At 42.3% G+C, this 21,816-nt stretch overlaps 3 protein-coding genes, 1 long non-coding RNA gene and 1 other non-coding gene across 7 annotated transcripts; 1 reads left to right on the top strand and 4 right to left on the bottom strand.

Annotated features, from left to right (window-relative positions):
• Nucleotides 1-940: 940 nt before the first annotated feature.
• LOC127304721 (uncharacterized) lies at nt 941-3,332 on the bottom strand. The gene is made up of 2 exons (XM_051335323.2): nt 2,722-3,332; nt 941-1,009 (listed from the first exon to the last, which is right to left on the bottom strand). The coding sequence occupies exons 1-2, from the start codon at nt 3,310-3,312 to the stop codon at nt 953-955; spliced, it is 648 nt and encodes a 215-aa protein (XP_051191283.1). The 5' UTR covers nt 3,313-3,332; the 3' UTR covers nt 941-952.
• Nucleotides 3,333-5,006: 1,674 nt separating this feature from the next.
• Nucleotides 5,007-5,078, bottom strand: TRNAP-AGG (transfer RNA proline (anticodon AGG)). The gene has a single exon. It is a non-coding gene; the product is annotated as a tRNA-Pro (tRNA).
• A 119-nt stretch (nt 5,079-5,197) lies between these two features.
• LOC127299493 (uncharacterized) lies at nt 5,198-8,031 on the top strand. Its single transcript, XM_051329459.2, has 5 exons — nt 5,198-5,559; nt 5,956-6,108; nt 6,190-6,331; nt 6,746-6,987; nt 7,763-8,031. Exons 1-5 carry the CDS (start codon nt 5,212-5,214, stop codon nt 7,967-7,969), a joined length of 1,092 nt encoding a protein of 363 aa, XP_051185419.1. The 5' UTR covers nt 5,198-5,211; the 3' UTR covers nt 7,970-8,031.
• Nucleotides 8,032-9,283: 1,252 nt separating this feature from the next.
• LOC127299492 (DNA repair protein RAD51 homolog B) lies at nt 9,284-12,937 on the bottom strand. 2 transcript variants are annotated; one of them, XM_051329457.2, is made up of 9 exons: nt 12,779-12,937; nt 11,561-11,705; nt 11,342-11,452; nt 11,159-11,250; nt 10,838-10,944; nt 10,593-10,706; nt 9,851-9,980; nt 9,531-9,652; nt 9,284-9,435 (listed from the first exon to the last, which is right to left on the bottom strand). In XM_051329457.2, the coding sequence occupies exons 1-9, from the start codon at nt 12,875-12,877 to the stop codon at nt 9,312-9,314; spliced, it is 1,044 nt and encodes a 347-aa protein (XP_051185417.1). In that variant the 5' UTR covers nt 12,878-12,937; the 3' UTR covers nt 9,284-9,311. The 2 variants fall into 2 exon arrangements, with proteins under 2 accessions (XP_051185417.1, XP_051185418.1); XM_051329458.2 differs by having other exon boundaries at nt 10,838-10,932.
• A 2,637-nt stretch (nt 12,938-15,574) lies between these two features.
• On the bottom strand, nt 15,575-18,670 carry LOC127299491 (uncharacterized). 2 transcript variants are annotated; one of them, XR_007850467.2, is made up of 5 exons: nt 18,496-18,668; nt 17,959-18,035; nt 17,538-17,605; nt 17,162-17,281; nt 15,575-15,907 (listed from the first exon to the last, which is right to left on the bottom strand). It is a non-coding gene; the product is annotated as an uncharacterized lncRNA (long non-coding RNA). The 2 variants fall into 2 exon arrangements; XR_007850465.2 differs by having other exon boundaries at nt 17,162-17,605; nt 18,496-18,670.
• Between the last annotated feature and the right edge of the window lie 3,146 nt (nt 18,671-21,816).

Here is a 21,816-nt window from a genome sequence, read left to right as displayed (position 1 = left end):
TAGATTTCCAAATGAATCCTCTACTTACTTTTCTATGGATTAATTTTCCACCACTTTTTTCCTTAAAGAGGATAGCTTCAAGACTCTAATGGCCAATGTGATCACCAAAATGTATGCTAGGTCTTCATGTGGTTTGGAGCCAACTAACTTGTGAAATAGAGACAATTTTTTTGAGAGAGAAAATAGAGACAACTTGGATTGACTAGTATGGTTTGACTCTAACTTAGTTTAAAACTTCGGTAAGGAACTAACATGAAACTGAGACATGGGGAAATATCAATTACCTACAAAATGCCAAATAAGAAAGGAAAATTTTGCTACATGACACCGTTATTTTCTGGCATTTGCCAAAACACACCGCCCAATTATATCTTTGCCATGTACCATTGCAATTATGTGGCACATTTGCCAGAACAAACCACCTGGCTGAAAACGAAAAGTTATGCATTTTGTTTTTAAAACTAGTCATCCTAGGAAAAAGTGCAAAACTTTCCATTTTAAGCCAGGCGGTTTCAGGTAGGTGTCATACATTTGTGTGAATACATAGCTCGACAAACTACGCGATGGAGCTAGCTACCTATGCAACGCGATCTTATAGCCTTTTCTTATTTCTTTGGTTGCACAAGTCTCATTTGTCGTTGTTGTGTGTTCTCATCTTTTCGCATCGACATTTATTTACTTCCTGCAACCTCTTCTTCCGGTTGCCAAACATGGTTGTCGACTAAACAATATGTTGGTATCCATTTGTTGGCGTTGATGGTGCATATGAATTCATCTTAAGAAAATAAAATTTGAATGTTTGTACTCGGACCTCCCTAGTAACATAATTTTCCTTTTTCCCCTTGGATAATAAGTTACACATAATATATTACATGAAAAAGCATTCATGCTTTACAACAAAGTACTCGGCGGAGAAACATGTGTTCGCGCTCTACTAACCAGTGGCAACTAATTAGAGGAGGTCCCTGAGAGTTGTAGGGGCAGATGTCCTGCTCGTCTTCTTTTTCCCCTGCAAAAAGTGACGATGTCTTTGCTATAAGATTAGAAACATCAACCGATCAACATCACCTAGTTCATTTGCATGCGAAGTTCAAAAAAAATAGAACGCGCATAAGAGAAAAGGGAGAACCGCTAATGGCGCAAAGAAATGGGTTTGAGAGATAAAGACAAAGTTGTATAGCTCAAGCCATCTGTTCGATTCACGATTTTTTTCATTGTTGATTCCTTATTGACAAGGACTGCAAGTCTAGATTGCACATGAGCATATGTTTTTTCGGGACAGTTAGACATAAGTTGTCAATCTATTTTGCAACATATTTTCACATGCATGGTACCCTTAGGACAAATATGGCCACGATTTTATCATAATAATATGAGTCTAATTTTGAAGTCTCGTAGCGATATAGTGGACAGTAAAGACGAATTGTCTGTCACATTCATGCTTACAGAGATAACATGTTTTGCTTCTTAATTCATGCTTAAAGAGATAACCCATTTTAGTATTTATAGTAAAAAGACTCCTGATAATGTGAGCGTTGTCATCAGACGCATCCATACATGTAAGAGCATGTCTAACAGGCCCCGTATTTCGCTGCCCCGTATAAGTCTCTTTTTTCGCCCCGTATCGAAAAACTGCAACATTTCAAGCCATTCCGTCTAGCAGACCCCGTATTTCGCCCCGTATTTTCAAAAATAAAAACCCCGGAAAGTTCATCTTCATTGATCATACTAGGATTCATACATACATATTGATCATACTACGGATCAAACTAAGCTAACCTACCTCTAGTCGTCAAGGATGACGTAGGGGATGAAGGCGATCCTCGCCGCCTCCTCCCGCGCCTCCCGCGCCTCCCGCGCCTCCCGCGCCTCGAACGCCTCCACCTGAGCGATGGCCGCCGCCTCCTCCTCTGCCTCCGCCCGAGCTTTCTCGGCGGCATCCGCCTCGGATAAGGCGAGCGCACGGCGGTAGGCCGCCTCCTCTTCCGCCGCCTCCTCTTCCTCGTCGCCGCCTCCGCTTCCTCCGCCGCTGCTGCTGCCGATGGTCGCCCTCCATGCCGCCTTGGACGCGCGGTCGCGCTGCCACTCGGCGAGCCACTTCTCGAACGCTTCGCCGCTCATTGGCTTGAGCGGCGGGTCCTGCTTGTACCACCGCCCACCGGCGGCGTACTCCCGGAGCGGCTCCGGCACGTACTCCGCCCCGGCGTACTTGCAGGCCGCGCGACGGCTCCCCGCGGCGGAGTACTTGCATTTCAGCCGCCATGCTTCCTCTACGGTGTCCGGCGAGCGGGATCGCTTCGATCCGCTCGCCGGCGAGGCCCTACTGCGGCGGCGGGAGTCCATCCTAGCGGCGCGGGTGGAATGCGGCGCGGGGGAGCGGCTAATTGCTCGCCGGAGCAGGAGGAGGAGGCGGCGGCGCGCGGCGGAGCTAGGGTTGCGAGTGAGGGGTGAACCCCTCACTCGCACCTGCGCCCACTATATGTACGGGGCGACGGGGCCGATTTCCTGGGCCCCGTATTCCGCCGAAACGGGGCGGCCCGAATACGGGGCCTGCTAGACGGCCCAAACCGCGCCTGCCCCGTATGTCGCCGGAATTTTACGGGGTGGACGGGTTATACGGGGCCTGTTAGACCTGCTCTAACAGTGTCATTCTAAGCTTATCTTCTGTCCCTAAAATTGTATGCAGAGTGCAGCTATGTCTGAGTACTCAGCGTGCATTACCTGGCGATGGTTTCTTCTGCCAGGGGTTCCGATATTTAGACGCCGGCCTTGTTCGTCGTACAGTATGAGCCCGCTGAACCGCGGCAGCTCACACCGCACCCCCATCAGTATCCTCCTCTGCCACACCGGCCGCCCCGGCGTCATCGCTGCCGTCGGCGTCCCACACCGCTCATTCCTCATTGGCGTCATGGCTCCTGATGCCTGCATCATCTGTGCCGTCGGTGGCGTCCGACACCTCCCCGGCGGCGCGACTCGGTCTGCCGCTGTGTTGGACATGGACATCGCTGCATCCGGCTCAACGCCGACGGTCCCGGTACCCCCACAAGGCAACCGGTGCATCTGCGCGCAGAGCACCCTGTCCAGCGCGCATGTGCCTTGCTGCCAGCATCCCTCCGGTCTTCCTGTCTCCGCCATGCCAGCAGGTTTCTGAAGCTGTCTCCGACCAGAGTCTTGCACCTGGAACACGAGCGCCTCTGGATTCGACCGGCGGCGGTCGCCTCTGACGACGAACAGCGCCGTCGGCGTGCCGCGCCTCGGTTCCGGGTACCGCTTCTTGGCCCTTCGTTGCAGCATCGATGCGCAGAGTCCCATCGCCGGGTAGCTTAATTTGGATTACGATTTTAGATGGATCAGTGCTTGTGTCTGATAGTGTGCAACGGTGTCCTTATGGTGGCAAGCAAACGAGAGCTTCCCGGATGGAGTGAGCTGGGTTGGGAAGTAAATGGAAGAGTAATCTTCTTTTTCTTCCTTGCATCGGAGTACATATCCCGGCCGATGCTAAGGAATGTGATGTTAAGAATTGCTTCGTGCGCGGAAGAAGAGAAGCGTTTGCTTGTTGCTTATGAGGCCCTATGAGTAGCGTGGTCGGTCGGTGTTTCATTTCCTTGTGCCTTTCTTGCATGGAACGTATGTATTCCAAACTTTGCTAGCATTTGCACGGAAGTTGATATGATGGTTTGTTCTTTTCCGATTTCTTAGTGGACCATGCCTTCCCATGTTCGGCAACATAACAGTACAGAACTTTTTAGAATTTTAGTTTCTTTTGGCAATAGATTTCGTCTATTTGCTTCGCCCAATAGAATTTTTTTTGCGAAATTTTACCGATATATTAATAATCATCAACAACAATACAAAGAGTTCTAAAAGTAATCTTTTTGAGATAACTCTATAAGTAATCAAAATTATAAATAGATCCTTGGGCCACCTTCTCAATTTTTGAGAACTTCTATGCGGTGATACTAATGCACAAAGGTTTTGTCTACATGCCCAAAACATTTTTTATCCAAATTTCAAGCTAATATTATAATAGATACAATTAATTCTCAATAATAAAATATTTCTTTGTTCCAATGTATTTCTTCACAATATGAACCGGAAAGAAAAACAATAAAAACCCATTGTCACTAATGCAATATCAGCTGGTATTAAATAATTTCTAAGGTTGGATGATTATGAGGGCAGTGACACTCTAGTCCATTAGTGATCAACCCCCTGGTTTAGCACTTCAGTGGGAGGCGATGTTCCCTTCAGAACTGAGACGCATGTGGTGACTTCGACAATCTTAAAATTCCCCGGATCGATTTCTTGTACTCAATTTCTTAGAGGTGTTCATATGGGTAGGGCGTTTGTGCGTGCGTCCATAAGGGTTAGTGTCTGTATGTATTTGTGAGCGTTTGTGTTTGTACCATGTTTTATAAAAAAATGGGTTCCAAAGAATATCTCTAATTTAAATATGTTTTTTCACACAAGTGTGTTTGTACTATGTTTAAAAAAACTATGGGTTCCGAAGAATATATCTAATTTAAATTATTATTTTCACACAGGAAAAAAACAAAACTATCATTAATCACGCATGTGCAAGAAATTTGAGTGAAAATAAAAAAATCGTCCTCACTTGTTGCTTTCCACCAATCATAGGTTTTTTTTTTGAAAAACAATTTAGTTGAAGAAAGGTTACCAAGTTGAAACCATCGGTTAGAAAAAAAAAAACCATGGTGACACAGGAAACTAGGAGTATATTTTTTCTCCAAGTGTGTGGTGAATAACATTCACGTCGGCCAAAACCCGGCAGAAATAAAAGTAACAAAAAAAAAGGGGACCACCAATCATAGGTTTTTTTTTGAAAAACAATTTAGTTGAAGAAAGGTTACCAAGTTGAAACCATCGGTTAGAAAAAAAAACCATGGTGACACAGGAAACTAGGAGTATATTTTTTCTCCAAGTGTGTGGTGAATAACATTCACGTCGGCCAAAACCCGGCAGAAATAAAAGTAACAAAAAAAAATGGGGCATTCCGAGAATTGAACTCGGGACCTCTCGCACCCTAAGCGAGAATCATACCACTAGACCAAATGCCCTTACATGCTATAATTCTTGTTCGACGTTCTTTGTTCAATATCTTCAATTCTCGTAAAACTGTGGTTTGATACCAACCGAAGAGGTCTCTGCAGTCTGCACGCCCTGCATCGGTCAGTCAGCACCTCTCCTCCCATGGCCATGGAGCTCGGCGCCGCCCAAAACCCTAACCCCGACCCTCCCATCTCCGCCTACTACCAGACGCGCGCCGACCACCATGCCGTCGTCTCCAGCGACTGGCTCGCCCACGCCGCCGCTGCCGCCTCCTCCGTCACCGATACCGACGCCGACGCCGCCCCTCCCCCGTCCCCGGGGGGAAACGGCGGCGGCGTGATTGAGGAGTTCAACATCTGGCGCCGCAAGCCGGAGGCCGCGGAGGCGGTGGCCGCCATCATGGCCCTCACGGCCGTCATCCGCTCCAGCAGAGCCACCACCATGATGGAGCTCGAGATCGAGCTCAAGAAGGCTTCCGACAAGCTCAAGGTCCCTGGAACCCTGCTTTTCTAACATCATACATACGGCTTACTATGTGCTTGTTCTGTTGTTCTAGAGGGGTTAAAGTATAACTCTAAATTTCTTAAAATAACATCTTATATTATGGGACGGAGGGAGTACCTATCTAGCTATTTTTGCTTTCTGCGGTGGCCTTGGAAATAAAAGGCCCTTCTGCAATGGCCTAAGAATAAGATTGATAATCTATGTATATGTTTAGTGGCATGCACAAGACTCCACCCATCATATTCTCTCGAGTTATATAGGGGCTCATCACAAGTTGATGCTGCTTAATGATTTGTTGATTAAGTTGCTTCTGGCTTTTCGACGACCCCTTATGCGGTGTTGATTAAATGTATTCACACTCAAAAATGTCTACATTTTCAGTCATGGGATGCTACTTCCATTTCTCTCAGTGCTGCTTGCGATTTGTTCATGCGGTTCGTAACTAGAACCTCACACTTGGAGCATGAGAAGTTCGATGCAGCAAAATCACGCCTAATCGAGCGAGGGGAAAAGTTTGGAGAGATATCGTTAAAGGTTACCTTTTAATTTATTATCTAGTGCTCTTTTAAGACGGTTTATGCTTTGAACTAATTTGGTCAGACAATATTTGTCTAGGCTCGCAAGACAATTGCAATGCTCAGCCAGGATTTCATCTTAGATGGATGTACTATGCTTGTACATGGATATTCCAGAGTCGTATTGGAAATTTTGAAGCTGGCCGCCTCAAATCGCAAACTCTTCCGGGTACTGTGCACAGGTACTTTGCGTTGGTCCTTTTCGTGTTCAGTGATCGACTGCACTAGCAGTATATGCTTCGCTCAGGTTCAAAAGTGCAATATGAGCTCTTTCGTGCACAAAAAATAGGTGCAGTTGAGGGCGGGGGGACTATAGCATAATTCTTGCATAAAAGTACATCCTTATGTGGTGCTGACTGGACATATTGTATCGGGTAGTTCTTTAGTTATGAATGGCTGTTTTGCCTTGGCAATTAGATTTTGTGTGGAATGGCTATTTGGGAACTGCAGTTTCCATGTTTTGTTGCTTGTCTCTCTCATGGCTAGTAATCGTGATACAAAAATGGGGCAACTTATATTCATGTGTTAGTACTTGCAAACAACACACTGTTACGTGTCATTTCTCATGTTTGTATGTTATTTTTATTCACCTGCAGAGGGCAGACCAGACAGAACTGGCCTGCGCATGTCAAATGAAATTGCAGCATTAGGCATCCCTGTTAAGGTGCTAATTGATTCAGCTGTTGCTTACTCCATGGATGAAATTGACATGATATTCGTTGGTGCTGATGGGGTTGTTGAAAGTGGAGGAATTATTAATATGATGGGTACTTACCAGATAGCTCTTGTAGCTCATAGCATGAATAAGCCTCTATATGTGGCTGCTGAAAGTTATAAGGTACTCCCTGCTATGATAGCTCACAGAAATTTTTGTTTCAGTTGTTCTCCTCTGCATGCTTTTCCCATGTTAGTTGCTCTAATAGAAATAAATGAAAGAAAACTGTTGAATACTTAGGAATATCTAGTAAAAACTGTTGTATATTTAAGGATAGCAAAGCACTTCTATCTCACATGGAGAGTCACTTGTTATGGTGTTGCCGTTTACTTTACTGTTTGCGACTTTTTTTTCATTGATTTATTAAATTGAACCAGGAGAAAGAAATAGGAGCAGTTTGATATCGAAGTGAATATCCTTAACAACTTCCACTGATTTTTTCTATGCATCATTGCATTGATCATTAGCCCATTCAGAAGAAATAAATTAGGAGCAGCTAGATATCAAAGTTAATATTGTTACGAACTTCCACTGGTATGCACAATAAGTATTTGTACAGTTTATGGAATTTAGTATTCTGATGCATCCTTTGTAAATTGCAACCAACTACTTGCACAAAATCATTCATAACAGTTGCAGCATGACTTATTTCATTGTCCATTATATCCTAGCAGGAGGAATCCACTACTCATCTCTCTTAACTTGTCGCATCTTATGTTCAGTTGATGGCTTCATAGTAGATTGGTTCTAGATTGTAGACAAGTGTATACATATGATGGTGTATCTTATTAGGCATCCTAGCATATATCTGTCCATTATTGTTCTATCTACAGCATGACTACTTTACAAAATGTTTGAGTCTTTGGTAACATAGGTTGCATATGTAATACTTTTGTAGTTTGCTCGTCTATATCCCCTGGACCAGAAGGACATGACACCAGCTCACCGACCAATAGATTTTGGAGTACCGGTACCAGCTGGTGTGGAAATCGAGACATCTGCAAGAGACTACACTCCTCCCCAGTATCTCACACTTCTTTTGACTGATCTTGGTGTCCTGACACCATCTGTTGTGAGCGATGAGCTCATCCAACTGTACCTATGATCACTGCTAAGTTGTATGTTGTCCAGATGAGATGTTATGTACTGCGGTTGATTTGGGGTTTTCCCTGTAGTTTTTCACTATATGTTGTCTTTTTCCTACTGCTGAAATGTTTGGAAAAAATCTAAAAAGGCGTGGGTTAAAGGATGATCCAGTTTTGTCCAGCATCTTCTGAGAGTTGAGCAATAATTTTGGTGTTGACAGTCTCAAGTGACATCTTGCAAATTTGCAATGTTCACTCCACTCCTGCATTGAATGAGTTTGAATTGATAGTGCAATTCTGATTTTCCCCAAGTGTCTTTTACATTGTGGCATCTGAGCATTTTTTTTACGGCATCTGAGCATTTATGTATTTGTATTTTCTGGCATTTGATTGCTAATGAAACAAGTGAATGGTGCCGTCTTGCACTGCAAAACAATAGATGGCAAACACAATGCAATGGCTATTGAAAACTGCTACAAGCCCAGTAAAATAAAGAGGAAAAACTGATACAGCTAATCCTAGAATACTATGTATAGTATTTACTATCTCTATTTTAATTTAAAAGATTGAAGTGACAGCATAATATTTCATTGATGGTGGACTTTATGTATTCATGATTCTGAAAAAGACGATCCATGCGTCCATATCAAATGTACAAGATTCTAGGGCGGATGCCTATCAGTTTCTTCCAAATACTCTCTGCTTTAAAAAATGCTTGTCCTTTTAGAATATGTGCTGGTTATACTTTTTATGCTCAACTGTCAACTCAAAAGAGAAGTATAAGTATTGACAATTTGACATCAGATATCTACCACAAGATGTATTTTATAATGTACTTATTTTTGTTTTCAGCAACATAATGTCAAAGGAACTGATGCTGAAATATGAAATATCACATAGAAGACCATATCAACGTCTGAAAAGATAATCATTTTTAAACAGAGAATAATTACATTTTCTTATCACTCAACCATCGCCACACAAATCTTGATCAGGATAGCGCACGCTCAAACCTATGGCAAGAATATTGTTTTTGATATTAAAAATAAATACAAATTACATAATCTGAGGAAACGACCAAGCATCATTGAAATCTGAATAGCAGCTATGGTGACGATGAATTTGGTTAACTGCTTGCTGCAAGTGGTGCACTAGATTGGCAATGAAGAACAGGCTGAGAAAACAAGCAAACTTTGAGTTGTTGGCTGCACAACATTTCCATCCAGGGGAGCCCTATGGAGGTTGCTTTACAGAAGGGCCTTCATCAGCACAAGCTTAGCATGAAGATAGCAGGCTGGAGATAGATATGAAGCATTGGCACCGTGGGCCATTATGTATCCCTCCGACATGCAAAGAGCAGTCTCAATCTTTGACATCTGTGACGCCTTCGGGTGATATCTGAAACCTCGCTTCAGCTTCAGCCAGGCAGGGAGAGCTTACCACTTTACAGATTCGCTCCTCCGCCCTTCCCTTACGGAGATAAAGCCTGACACAGCTCCAGATGTTAAGCAAGTTGCAAGGAATTGAACAGAATCGGTGCTAGGGAGATGTCAGGTACTCAAGTTACTCCAGATAACACACCTTGTTGTGGAAGCATGAGCCATGATGTTCCCGCCAATGGGTTTGATCTGTGGCCCAGCAAACATCGCACTGCCATCCACTTGGGCCACCACTTGATTGGAGATTACCACTGCCACCCCAAACTAGAGCAAGCAAAACAACTCAAATGAGCAACTATCCATGGGACCAATATCAACTCAGTCACCTAAAAGAGTACCATCTAGAAGAACAAACTAGAAGTTTCTTCAGCAATTGGGCTCTTATATTCTTTATACAACCAAATGTGAGAAGTAATAAAAGGTCATGATTCATCAGCGGATAATGGGAAAGTGCTAATGTACCTCATCCGCTAACTTCTGAAGACTCCTGAGGAACTTGGCAAGATGCATCTGCCTTGCTGATAGCTCCCCTCTACCAGAGAAATCGGTCCTGTAAAGGGCTGTGGCACTATCTATAATCATAAGTGCAAACCTGCAGCAATAGAGTTCCAGTTAAGTATTGGGGGAATAGTTCAAGAAATTTCAATGTAAGAACTGAGAAATAACCAAAAGGTGTAAGCAGACTAAAAACCAGGAACTTATACACAAAATGGCAAGGCCTTAGACTCACTCCACTAGGATCTTATTCTATCTCAAGCAGATGTGATAGAGTAAATCTCAAAAGAAAAAAAATTCTCATATGGTGACATAAACTAAAATACTTCGTTAAGAAAAATAATACCACCACAGCAATTTAGCATTATCCGAAGCAACAGATGTGAGGATAACATGGACTCCAACATCTGAGTTCCCAAGTCATCAGAATGCGATCCTTCAAGGCAGCTACCCGTTTCCAGTGCCCCACTGGAAGCATAAATGATATACGTACATTTATTTCCTACTTGATGATGAAAGTTGCTAGGTAGTAAACTAAGTAACCGGTGACCAACCTAAAAATCATCAACACTTTATTATAACCGCACATTTTGAAACTCCAAACAAATACATGAAGGCAAAAGGCGTACGCCCTTAGCAGTTCTCAACTTCTCAGTACTAAATCATATACTTCAGAGAATGGATGCAAAATTTTAAAGGACGAAATCACCTTGTCTCCACCATCATGGAAGCTGCTTCCAGCAAAAGCCTAGACTGATGATCAGTATTATATGCTCTGGCATAAGCTACATTCTCCAGTACATCAGCACCATTCAAGCCAAACCTGAAATCATAAATCATCTTATTTGGCAGTTCAATCATACCTACATAGTAGAAAAATAAATAATATTTTTCCAACGAAACAAATAATAATTTTAACTGGTAAAGAAAGTTTTAAAAAAATCAGCATATTACCTGTCTGCTATCTGTAGGAGTCTTTGTGGCCTGAATGTGCCTTCTGCATCAATATAGAGAGCCTTCCCTTCGCCACCACCTTGGTCCAGTGGGAGCTGAATAAACCACTATCGTATTTTCAATCTTGAGAAAGAATAAACAGCGGATGTTTAAAGGGATATAACAAATTGACAATATCTCCTATGCAGTCAGAAATTGGTTGTTAAGAAAACACACAGCTTGTCTTCCCATAGTGACAAAGATATCAGATAAATTTTTAGAAATTATGCTAGTATTTAGGTAACGAGATCATAACTTGAAACTGGTATTTTAACACAATACCTGACATGTGACACAGAGAGTGTGGCACAACTGAGTCTTCCCAGATCTGAATTCGCCATAAAGCTCCGTGATGGACCCTGTCTCTATTCCTCCTGTTAAAATTTGATACAATATTTATTACCTCGATCATATCAGAGTTTCGTTGTGGCATATAGGAAATGATAGAGGGCAGAAACACATTACCCTCCAATATTCTATCAAGTTCTCTTGATCCAGTTGTAACCTGGATAATCTCGAGCCTCTGCGCATGAAGCTGGGTCGCGCTAGTAAATCCCAGTGGTACCAACTTCGAAGCTGTCAGATGTTTATCAACATTAAGGACTTTGCATATGGGAATTTCGTTTGTACAGCAATGCAAAATATTTTATTAGTTTCTCTAATGGAGGCAAACAATTAACTTGCCTGCTTCAATTATCTTATCAACTTTGGCTTCACTAATCCCTTTAATTTGCAAAAGATCTTTCCTCGGACAGTAAGCTACAGACTCCACTGTGCAATGACCAGCGTCCTTGAGCTTTTTCACATCGAGTGCAGCTATTCCAGACGCCTTCACGGAAAATTTCAAAATAAGTTTAGTTCAGGTTGACATTAACATCCAGAGACATTTCCTTAGAGAAAAGATAACTCCATTTCCGTTTAGGAAAACAGATCGGGCCCTCAGCAGCCTAAAGAAGAGCATTCTACAAAGGAAGGTACGCATGCGACATATGGCCAAATCATGAATAAATCCCACTACAAATTGCAGATATCTAGTACAGAAAAGTAACTTTATAGAGTTAAGGAAGATAGGAACTAGGAAGGATGACAAAAATTGGGATACAATTTGACAACAGCCGTGGCTGGTTGGCTGCTGCCTTAGGATGTAGATGAATTATTTTTAAAAAAAAAAGTGTATTTTGACTATGACTTAGCAGCATTGGAACATCAAACAATCGAACCGTATAGGCCTTACTTCCAGAAAACAATGTGTGCATCAGTGAATCTGTAACACATAATTTTAGTTGCCAGGTATCGTAAAGGTTCGAAACCGCTGTATCTTCAGATTTTTCAGACTTGGAGGACCGGTAGTGCAGATATACAATCAAAGTTATCTCCTGAGCCTTGAAAAATAAAGAAAGGGTGACAGCAGATATCTCAGGAATGCATCTTTAAGGATGCGATTTCAGTGAATCAAGCTTCTGGTCACCTCCATCCATTTCTTACACGTGGAATTCCCGAGGAAACAGTAATCAATCGGGAATTAGGGGGCTCAGAGCCAATAACTCTCCCAGAAAGGGGAGTCCGAAATAGGGATATGCCCAACTCAATGCCGACTAAATCTGCGAATTCTCAGTTTGTTTCAACTTCTCAGTTTGTTTAAATCTGCGAATTCTGAGGGCAAGAACCTAGGGTTTTCGGCCAAGAAGCCATCAAATCAAAACGCAGAAGAAAAGTAGGAGGACAATAAACATAAGCAATTGCAGCATTCAGTCGCATCCCTGGTTCCACGACGGGGGAAAAAGAGCGGGTCGCGGAAGAAAAGCCCCGTTCTTTGACGCCATCTGCAGGGGAGGGGGAGCGGCTCTGTCGATTGGGAGTGGGAGAGGGAGGGGGGAGAGATGAGTGTCCGGTAAATCGCACCTGGAGCTGCTCGATGGGGAAAGGCCCGACCTCCCCGGCCTCCTCCTCGTCAGCGGGAGCCGCCGCGGCCGCCTTCTGGTGCGCCGCCGACGACGACATGGGGCCCGCTTTCGGAGACGCTGAGGAGCTGAGTTTCGAACAGGTAGGCGGGGTTTTAGGCGCCAAAGTTTTATAATTGGGCGGCTTCCTTTCCTTCTCGTGGAAGACAGCGCCAAAATTCCTCCTGGTTTGTTGTACACGTGCATACGATGCAAAACGTAGACAATAATCAAGGAAACTAGATTTTGATGCGCGCCTTGGCGCGCGACCCCGATATTTCATACTGATAATCGTTTGTAATAGACTTGATAATAAGCTGAGAAGGAAGCTACGTTAGCATTTACACAAATCGATGATAACACAATATTTTGGAATCTTTCTTATTATTCTTGGTCGTTAATGTGAGAATGAAGCAGTAGCATGGCATAACTTTAAATAGAAACAATCAAAGCCGAGTAAATAAAAGAGAGAGAGCACTCGAGTGCCGGTGCTACTAAATTTTGCGGCTTCGTGGTTAGTAATTGCACCCAACAAATAGTCGCACCAGGCTCTTCTAATCGTTGATGTCACTAATGTGTTGAGCCATACCAGACAGTGTGGCCCGCACGTGAGTTCTCGATTTTGGAAGGTGCTCTCTTCTCCTTCTCATTCTACAATATTTTTTCTGTTGTGCCTGGCTGAAACATTGAAAATAATGGGAAAGAAGGAGCAAGCAGCCGTTAAGAAAGATCAAAATAACTGGAAATTAAAAGGAACACGAAGAAGAGGTAGCAAGTAAGCTAGGTAGGGCAGCATGCGTGGCAATGAACCCCTCTCGCTTCTTTAGATTTAACACTTTTGAGCACAGGGTAAGCTGCAGAGTGAGAACATAGAAGCTCAATTCTGCTAAGATGCGTGGCGGTGAGGTCCTAGTCCTAGTGCTGGTGGAGATCAAGTGTCTCCCATGGCCGGTCAAGCTAGCTAGCCCGTAGGCGATGGGCGGTGGCCGACGCGGTCGTTGAAATTGAATAGAAGAAGAGAAGCTCGATTTTGCTGGTGGAGATCTCGTGGGCGTAGAGGATGAAGCTGGTGGCAGGAGCTGCCAGGCGGTGGTCGAAGTGGCCGTTGAATAGAAGAGAAGCTCGATTTTTCCGGTGTAGATCTCCACCGCCAGTTGGAATTCTGACAGTATATCATCCCTGATCTTATCAGTCAGTTCATGGATGAGGAGCCAAGTAGTGGCAAGTACGCGTGACTTAATCTGGCATCAACTGGTACGATCCCCTCTCTTTCTTTCGCTTGCAGAAGCAAATTTTACCCCCTCTCTTTCTTTCTCTTGCAAAGCAAATTTTACATTTTCCCTACATGCAACAACTCAATTACCATAGTTAATTTTATAATTTTTTCTGAGTTAGGGAAACCAATTTTAATGTTCTTGGTTGATTAGCATGCCCAGTTCTGCTCTCTGTGCTCGTGTAAATACGTTCGAACCACAATAGCAAATTTAAAACTGAATACACAGAAAATGGGGATTTTATTAAACCAGCTGGTTACAACAGAAGCAACAGAAGACATGTGAAGTAAAAGACAGCCTTCAGTAAGACTATAGTCTCGTAAGCTAATATAAAGTACCGAAGAGTAACTACTGGCAACATGTACAAACACGTAACTGGATTCGCCTGTCCTTCGAAATTGTACCATCTTTTATAGATGTCTTAAACACTTGATGACGGCCTGCAACTTGATTAACACTTAAGTTGAACATAAACACTTTAATTTTCAGCATGTACACACTAATACTAATAAAATTTAGTCTGTCATACAGTCTGTATAATCTTGCCATAGTAATACAGTATTACATAGACGCCACTAACCTGACAAACCAGCAACAGCATATATATTGCATCAAAGAACATTAAACTTTTCTAGTCTAAGCACACCCTAAAAAGGCACAATCAAGTACATGATTGGGCATGTAAGTGTACAATCCACAGAAAACGAAATATGCACTGTAAAGACAAATACAAAGTACCTATATAGCGGAGAGCTAGTCATATATAGGTGTTTGCCATACAGGTACAAAAGCACATAACTGGCCAATATATTATATAGTGGTAGCAGTGAGTATTGCGGACAAAAGATTTTTCATTATTTAATTGGCCATTCCCTGAACCAAGTATCCAACCGTCTCTAGATTATAGACACTGATCTACCGGTAACCTCTAATAAGGGAGAACCTAAAACTTCAAGCTAAAGACAATGTGCAATGGTGTTTTGCTTGATGTGATTTCCATTTAAAGATAGCCTAAATCCAAGAATGAAGACAATATGGTAAAGTCTGTCAAAAGCATAATAAGAAAATCGTCCAAAACTCATGCCTAGAAGCGTCATTGGTAAACTTGACATAAGTTGAAGATGCAGAACAGGTCAATAAATTTGGAAGAAAAGAAGAATGCAACCTAATGGAAATTAGTATGAAGCTCCGCATCGACCGCATCTCCTCCATAATCGCTATTACTTTCCTAATCACCTCAAGGATTAACCTGTTGTCATCTTGGGGTCGGTGACAATACCCCACCTATATATCTTCTATATATCTTCTGCTTCATCCGCTAGCAAGTGAACTCATGATTTTATTTCAGGAATATGTTTCAAATCTTAGGTTAACAGATTAGTAACTTTGGACCAATCTAGAAAACCAAAGTAGGGCACAAAAGGTAGCACTATTCTGAATTAGAAGGAACATTTCATCAAAAAGTCGAATCTAATGGAACACAGTTTAATCAATGAGTACTTCTCCAAGCTCTCCCAGAAATCAGTTGCAAGTTTCAAAAGATAATCTTCCCCACTCCAAGCCATGGTACAACAAAAGGTAACACAAAAAAAAGTGATAATGGATTACTACTCGTAAGAGCTACCTAAGGGGAAATTTGGAGCGGATATAAAAGGAGCCTAACTTGCTATCACAGTAATCTTGTCCTACTAAACTGAACAGATGATCCAATGCATCTTTTGTAGCAATGAAATGGACAGTGAACTTCTAAAGAAGCTGAGTGAACCTACTTCTAAAGTGGTACTGGAGAGTGCCTTAGCGCTGCGCCATGTCCTGAGCTGCAAAATTATCAATAAAAAACGTTAGCTATACACTAAAGGATGAACTGAAATTCTCAAGATTCATGAAAACCAAAATATTCAGCAGTTCTGTAAATAAATAAGATAGTATTATTGGCATATGTAATATGGAATTCTGTATAACTCTTTGTTGTTTTTTAACAGAATATCCATTACTGGTATTTCCTTGTCCAATGTACTGGGCAAGTATGAAATCGCATGCATATAAGCTTTGGACAGAGAAATATCGTCTAGTAACATTATAGAGCAAAATCACCTGAATAAAAGAACATCACCTACATCAAGAGAAATGTAGACATAATAGAGGAAAAGGGGCATTTACATGCATATAACATAGTTGGGAGAGAGGCACGCTTAGCTTCAGGCTGATGCTCATGTTGTTTAAATTAGATTAGCAATAGCAATCCATTATAAAAGTTATAAAACTACTACGAAGACAAAAAAAACAGCATCCAAATTATCGTGAAGTAGCAATAATTGTGCAAAACCTCAACTCGGAATCATAAAATAAAACCAAGATCATCTCTGCCTCAATGCCCTTCCTTTTTCACCCAGGATTCTAAGTTTCTAACATCACTTTAGTAGCCATGTAGATTTAAACGTAAAATGGTTTCATCTTCCAGCAACTTAAGTTTAGCCAGGAACTATATCATTGTCTTAAGGTAGGGAAAGAACACGGAGCAGCAAATAGGAAACAAGCAAAAAAACAGAAGATAGAAACACTCGCTAAGATAAAGCCATTGTGACGCGAGGGAAACAACTCATTCGACATGAAAATATTAAAATACCGTTACTTGTTCTTTACAGGGATGTCACACAAAAATCAAAAAAATGTGACCATCTACCATGTCAAGTAATCGAACCGTCAGAGTGGATGAGAAGAAACATAACCATTATTTATCTATCAGATCATCTACAAATTTTACCACACATAATATAGGAAGGACCTCCAGTAATTTCCTCGCATTAAAGCATATTCCCTTGAAGACACAATAAAAGTAATTTCTCTGAACCAAAAAACACCACTGGAGTTGTAATAATAAAGTGGTCGTTTTATGAGAGACAAATAACACATCAAACACACCAATGGATACTGGCTATAAGGAAAATGTTAAATTACTGCAGATTGTTAATCAGACTTCCTACACATTCTCATGAACTACAAAAAGTTCTGCACAATATATGGCTCTACTTGAAGCCAACAAACCTGAAAAGTAGAACATTATCAAATACCTTAAATCTCATCCAGCTAGTGACGCCACGATCATCCCAAGCAGCGTGGTGTTGTCAGCGAGACGGCAAAACATGGTATAATCACACCATGGAAAACACCAGGACGGAAGTAGTTCTGCCCTGTAAATTGTGGACTATATATTAGGAATAAGATCTTGTTTTACCAAACTAACCTTAGTAGTTTAATTTTCTGTAGTAGAAAGACATCTAGTTTCCAAAACATTTGAACCACTCCAATCATTCTGCAGCTGTGTGACACTGACATAGCATGTCAATTCCATAACAACAAATCTAATAGCCAACAACATAGCATCAGTAGAAACATGCCACTCATTTCCTCGTGCAACAGCAAGGAAGAAAGGGAGTGAGCTCATACCTAACAACCAAAAACTCCTGGAAATTCTCTTCTATAGGGCGGTGATTGCCACTTTGAGGCCAAATAGCCTGTCAACAACAAAGTTCATAAGGTGTCAGCATGTAAGATGATAAAACTGGATGCAAAAGCTAATCCATTGGCATTAGACTAATCATTGTACCATTATTAGGATCTATGGGCAGTACAAATTATTGTATGGTACTAAACTCCAATGGCAGGTCAAACATTTTGAAAGCTACACATCTGATATCTACATCCTATTAAAGGCTCTATTTGGTAGCACGTGAAGTGTCACTAAACATCACACAGGGCAAACAGATCTCGTGACCTACTCAATCTATGCAACATCACACATGGATAGCGGCAAGATAATCCTATGCAGTGTCAATCACCGAACAAAGGACGAAGAAGTAAAGCTGACCACCAACACAACCGAACACTGAACCGAGGAAAGCAGCCGCATCCACCCAAGCTCTAGATCCCCAGCAAGATGTTGACCTGCAAAAAAAGAAATGGAAGAGCCGCGGAAGATGTGAGATCTAAAGGAAACCAGAAGTTCACCCAAAACGCTTCAAGACAACATTTCAGAATAGGACGAAAAGAACAAGAAGAAGACTAAATCTCAGAATGAGATAGAAACAAAAGGAACGCCTCCAAAATCGAACGGGAAGGGGAAAAGCATAAAAAACAAGAAGATGACAAGACCATGGTCGGGGACAGGAACAAAAAATGTTTAAATAGAAAGAATCGAATCCCAGGAGAAAAAGGCATAATAGAGCCAAACAAATCGAATCTTCAGAAGGTGAATCAGAAGCACACCTCAACCCAATCCACGTCAGTGCCTCCATGGCTTGGGTGGACTACAAAACAGTGAGGCGAATGGAGATTTGGAGGGAGCGTGGGAAATAATAAAGGAGACGATGGGAGCAGAGGAGAGAAGAAAGTGAGTGGACGCAACCTATACGGGATGTAGCTCCCATGCCGGCTGGCTATAGCGGCTGAATCCGGCGACGAACGTTGTTGCGTCTGGTGAAATCCCCATGGCGGCGCCAGCTCGTGGAGAGGAAGAGACGATCCAGACGCGGCGGCTGCCGGGATTGGCCTAGGTTTTCACTGAGGGGATGGGGAAGAAGCCTTTTTGTCTCACCGTGGGAGCATCCGATGGAAAGGTCGAAACTACCCCCTATCGACCCCCGCGCGGAGAAGATATTTTGCCCGGCCGGCGCGAGGCGAGCGCGACCCAGAAACGACCCATAGAGACTGACATGCGGACCCGACCGGCCGTAGGACCCAAAACGCAGCCACACGCGGGTAGATCACTGCCGTCGCATGGCTTTAGCTAGCAGGAAGGTGTACAGTAAAAATCACCCAGCCAACCAGCGGACGGGTGAGATCGAATGTTGGCTAGGCACAGTAAAAATCAGACGGTTCACATGCTCTGGTCGCTGTGAATCCCCCATGGGGTGGCATCTATTATACCTTTAGATTGCACATTCCATCTGTTTTTCTTTCTTGTTTTGCACAAGGAAAACTCTGTTCAACAACTGGCTGTAGCTACAACCGGTTCTCTCCACACCCGCGTCGGCCCGTTGACTCGCCTCCTTTTATCCCCGTCCAACAAAAAACGAGAACCTCGTCCGCCGTTTGCCCCTTGCCCTGATCCAACGACAAGTCCTCGGCAAGGAGTATGCCGCCGAAGCCGCCTACCCCGGCTCCTCCTTCACGTCTGTCACGAACCCTCCCCGTTCCACTACACGTCGTACACGGAAGCTACGTGAGCAAGAGATCGAGAAGCAAGGCACAGCCGAAGAGCGTGAAGAGCTGAGGCGATCTAAGAGAGAACGACGGAGAACCGCACGATTTGGTGGGCCCGAGTGGACCACCTGATCCTACAGCCACAAGGGAGTGCGGAGCCTCCACGCAACCAGCGAGAGCCAGCTGGTTTCATCGTCTTTATCTTGGCCTAGGTGCTTGTTCTTTTCTCTTCTTTTGGAAGCCTTGTAAACTGACGAACTCCAGTACTTTACCCCTTGCTTCTGTTTCCAATCTCCTGCTTCTACTCCTCCCTCATGCTGTTGATGAATCCTCGTATCTGTGACTATTACTACTGGTGTGTGTGGATTTGAGGAGATATAGAGCCAGGTCCGTATCAACGTCCTCCTAATGTTTTCCTCCCATGTCCTCTTCCTCGTTGTCCTCCGTCATCCTCATCCAGCGGGCCTCTAGTGGCCGCAGCAGTAGCGTCACTGCCAGTGGCGTGGACGAAGAAGGTGCCACCGAGGAGAAGTACAACTCGCAAGAGCTAGCAGGCCGTTGTTGCTGCATCCATGAGGTTTGAGCACCCCAGCCATGGATTTTTATGGAGGTAGATCCAATCCCCAGTCAATCTGCGTGCTTGAGCTGAGGGAAGATGGGGGGTCGAGGAGGATGCATACAGGGCCATCTAATTCGGTGACATCGAGGCTTCGATTAGTCTGATTCGTTGGCGTGCTCAACAATGACGAGCTCGCTGATTCTGAGGTCTATGCTTTTTAAAAGAGAGAATTCTAGTGTTTACCCCCCCCCCCTAAACTCGTCTCAAAGTTCAGATTACAACCCTCAACTTTACTTTGGTTCAATCTTCAACCCTAAATTCTATAAACCGTTCAGAATTAGACCTTCTACCCTTTTTTGACATGTTTTGAACCGGTTTTTCTCGCCAGTTAGCGGGTTTTCTTCCTATATACTATGCCAACTCATCAACATACAACATACACGGTACACGAAAAACCAGCTTAGTCCAACAAGGGGTGATTCTGAACCGTTTTTAAAATTCTGGATTAAAAGTCGAACCAAAGTAAAGTTGAGAGTTGTAACATGAACTTTGAGACAAGTTTAATGGGTAACTTGGACTTCTCTCTTTTTAAGCTGTTGCATTTTGATACATGTGTTTTCATTTTTGTTGTCTAAGTATAGACAAAGTGATAGAATGATATGTGTGTATACTATGATACAGAGATACAAAGAGGTTGTACCAATATTACATATGTATTTCTGTAATGTTGGATAATTTAGAAAAAAATGTTGGATATACTGCAGAGAAATGTTCGAAAACGATGTAACATTTTTGAAAATGTTAGATACACAGAGAAAATATTACATTCGGGATTATTTTCAATCATTGGCCGATTTTTTTTCACCATAATTTCACGATTTTGGGGACAAATGTTACATACTCTAAAAAAAGAAACACACGAAACATTTTTTACCATGATCGAACATGCAAAAATCACTCACTTAAACAAATCGGACGGTCCGGAAGGCGGCTGATGGGAGGATTTTTTACAGCTTGTTGATCCCTAGCAATCACCTTTGCACAAATCCCTAGTCAGATTATTTTTGCACGTTCACCACTCATTGGTCTAATCTGTTACAATTTCCACTAGTATGTTAACTAATAAATGTAGTAGAAGGTAAGCTCCAAATGAATTTTGTGTGCGGATTAATACACTTATTTTTATAAGATACGTCAATGAGTACTAATAGAGTTTGGTATGATATTTGCAGAATAAATACTTGTAACACACTAAGCAAACCATAAGGAAATATAAGTAAGTTCAAAAATTATGAAAAATTATGAGTGACTTTTAGGGTGTAATCAACCAAAAAAAAACATAAATTAACCATGTACTCGCTGCATTCTTAAATAGGAGGCCTGTAAATTTAGATAAAACAGTCAATGTTTTCCAAGTTGAAACAAGAATTTATACCAAAATATGAAGATATGTAATAGCAAATCAATACCAATAGATTCATCGTCATAACATATATTTATATAATATACTTATTTAGTATTATAGTTGTTGATATTTCATTTAATATATTTGATCAACATTCACATTTTAACTAAGGTTATACGCCACCTCCTATTGGACAGAGGGACTAGCAGTTAGAACAAATATTGTTGGATGGACAATTTTTGGACTTCTTGTTATGTGAAGAAATTTAGAGTTAACTAATGGATGGACAATTTATGTCAGGAAATAGGTTAATTACAGCGTATAAAGCATTCACAAAATAAAATGTTCGATGGTCAATTATTTTAGTAAAATTTAATTAATTTGGTTAGTGAGTTGGTTATTTATTTACAAAAATAAACCACCAAACATTTTTGAGTAAACATTGATGTTTCTTATAAAATGGGTCGATTACATCCTAGAGTGCATCCAAAAATACGCAATTTTTGGATTAAGCATTCTACATCTTTGGACTTTGTGTATAAATTAGATTATTGACATTC

Source organism: Lolium perenne, chromosome 5 (genome assembly GCF_019359855.2).
Source record: "Lolium perenne isolate Kyuss_39 chromosome 5, Kyuss_2.0, whole genome shotgun sequence".
Lineage (NCBI taxonomy): Eukaryota > Viridiplantae > Streptophyta > Magnoliopsida > Poales > Poaceae > Lolium > Lolium perenne.
The sequence above is the reverse complement of the archived record's forward strand: the minus strand, read 5'-3'. Positions and strand labels throughout refer to the sequence as shown.

Coding starts and splice junctions, on each gene's coding strand:
- LOC127304721 (XM_051335323.2), bottom strand. CDS start 3,312: ATGGGACTCTGCGCATCGATGCTGCAACGAAGGGCCAAGAAGCGGTAC. Junction 1,010..2,721: donor GCAGAAGAAACCATCGCCAG/GTAATGCACGCT, acceptor CACTTTTTGCAG/GGGAAAAAGAAGACGAGCAG.
- LOC127299493 (XM_051329459.2), top strand. CDS start 5,212: ATGGCCATGGAGCTCGGCGCCGCCCAAAACCCTAACCCCGACCCTCCC. Junction 6,109..6,189: donor TTGGAGAGATATCGTTAAAG/GTTACCTTTTAA, acceptor ATATTTGTCTAG/GCTCGCAAGACAATTGCAAT. Junction 6,332..6,745: donor CTTCCGGGTACTGTGCACAG/GTACTTTGCGTT, acceptor ATTCACCTGCAG/AGGGCAGACCAGACAGAACT.
- LOC127299492 (XM_051329457.2), bottom strand. CDS start 12,877: ATGTCGTCGTCGGCGGCGCACCAGAAGGCGGCCGCGGCGGCTCCCGCT. Junction 10,945..11,158: donor CTCTCTGTGTCACATGTCAG/GTATTGTGTTAA, acceptor AAAATACGATAG/TGGTTTATTCAGCTCCCACT. Junction 9,981..10,592: donor TCCATGATGGTGGAGACAAG/GTGATTTCGTCC, acceptor CTATTGCTGCAG/GTTTGCACTTATGATTATAG.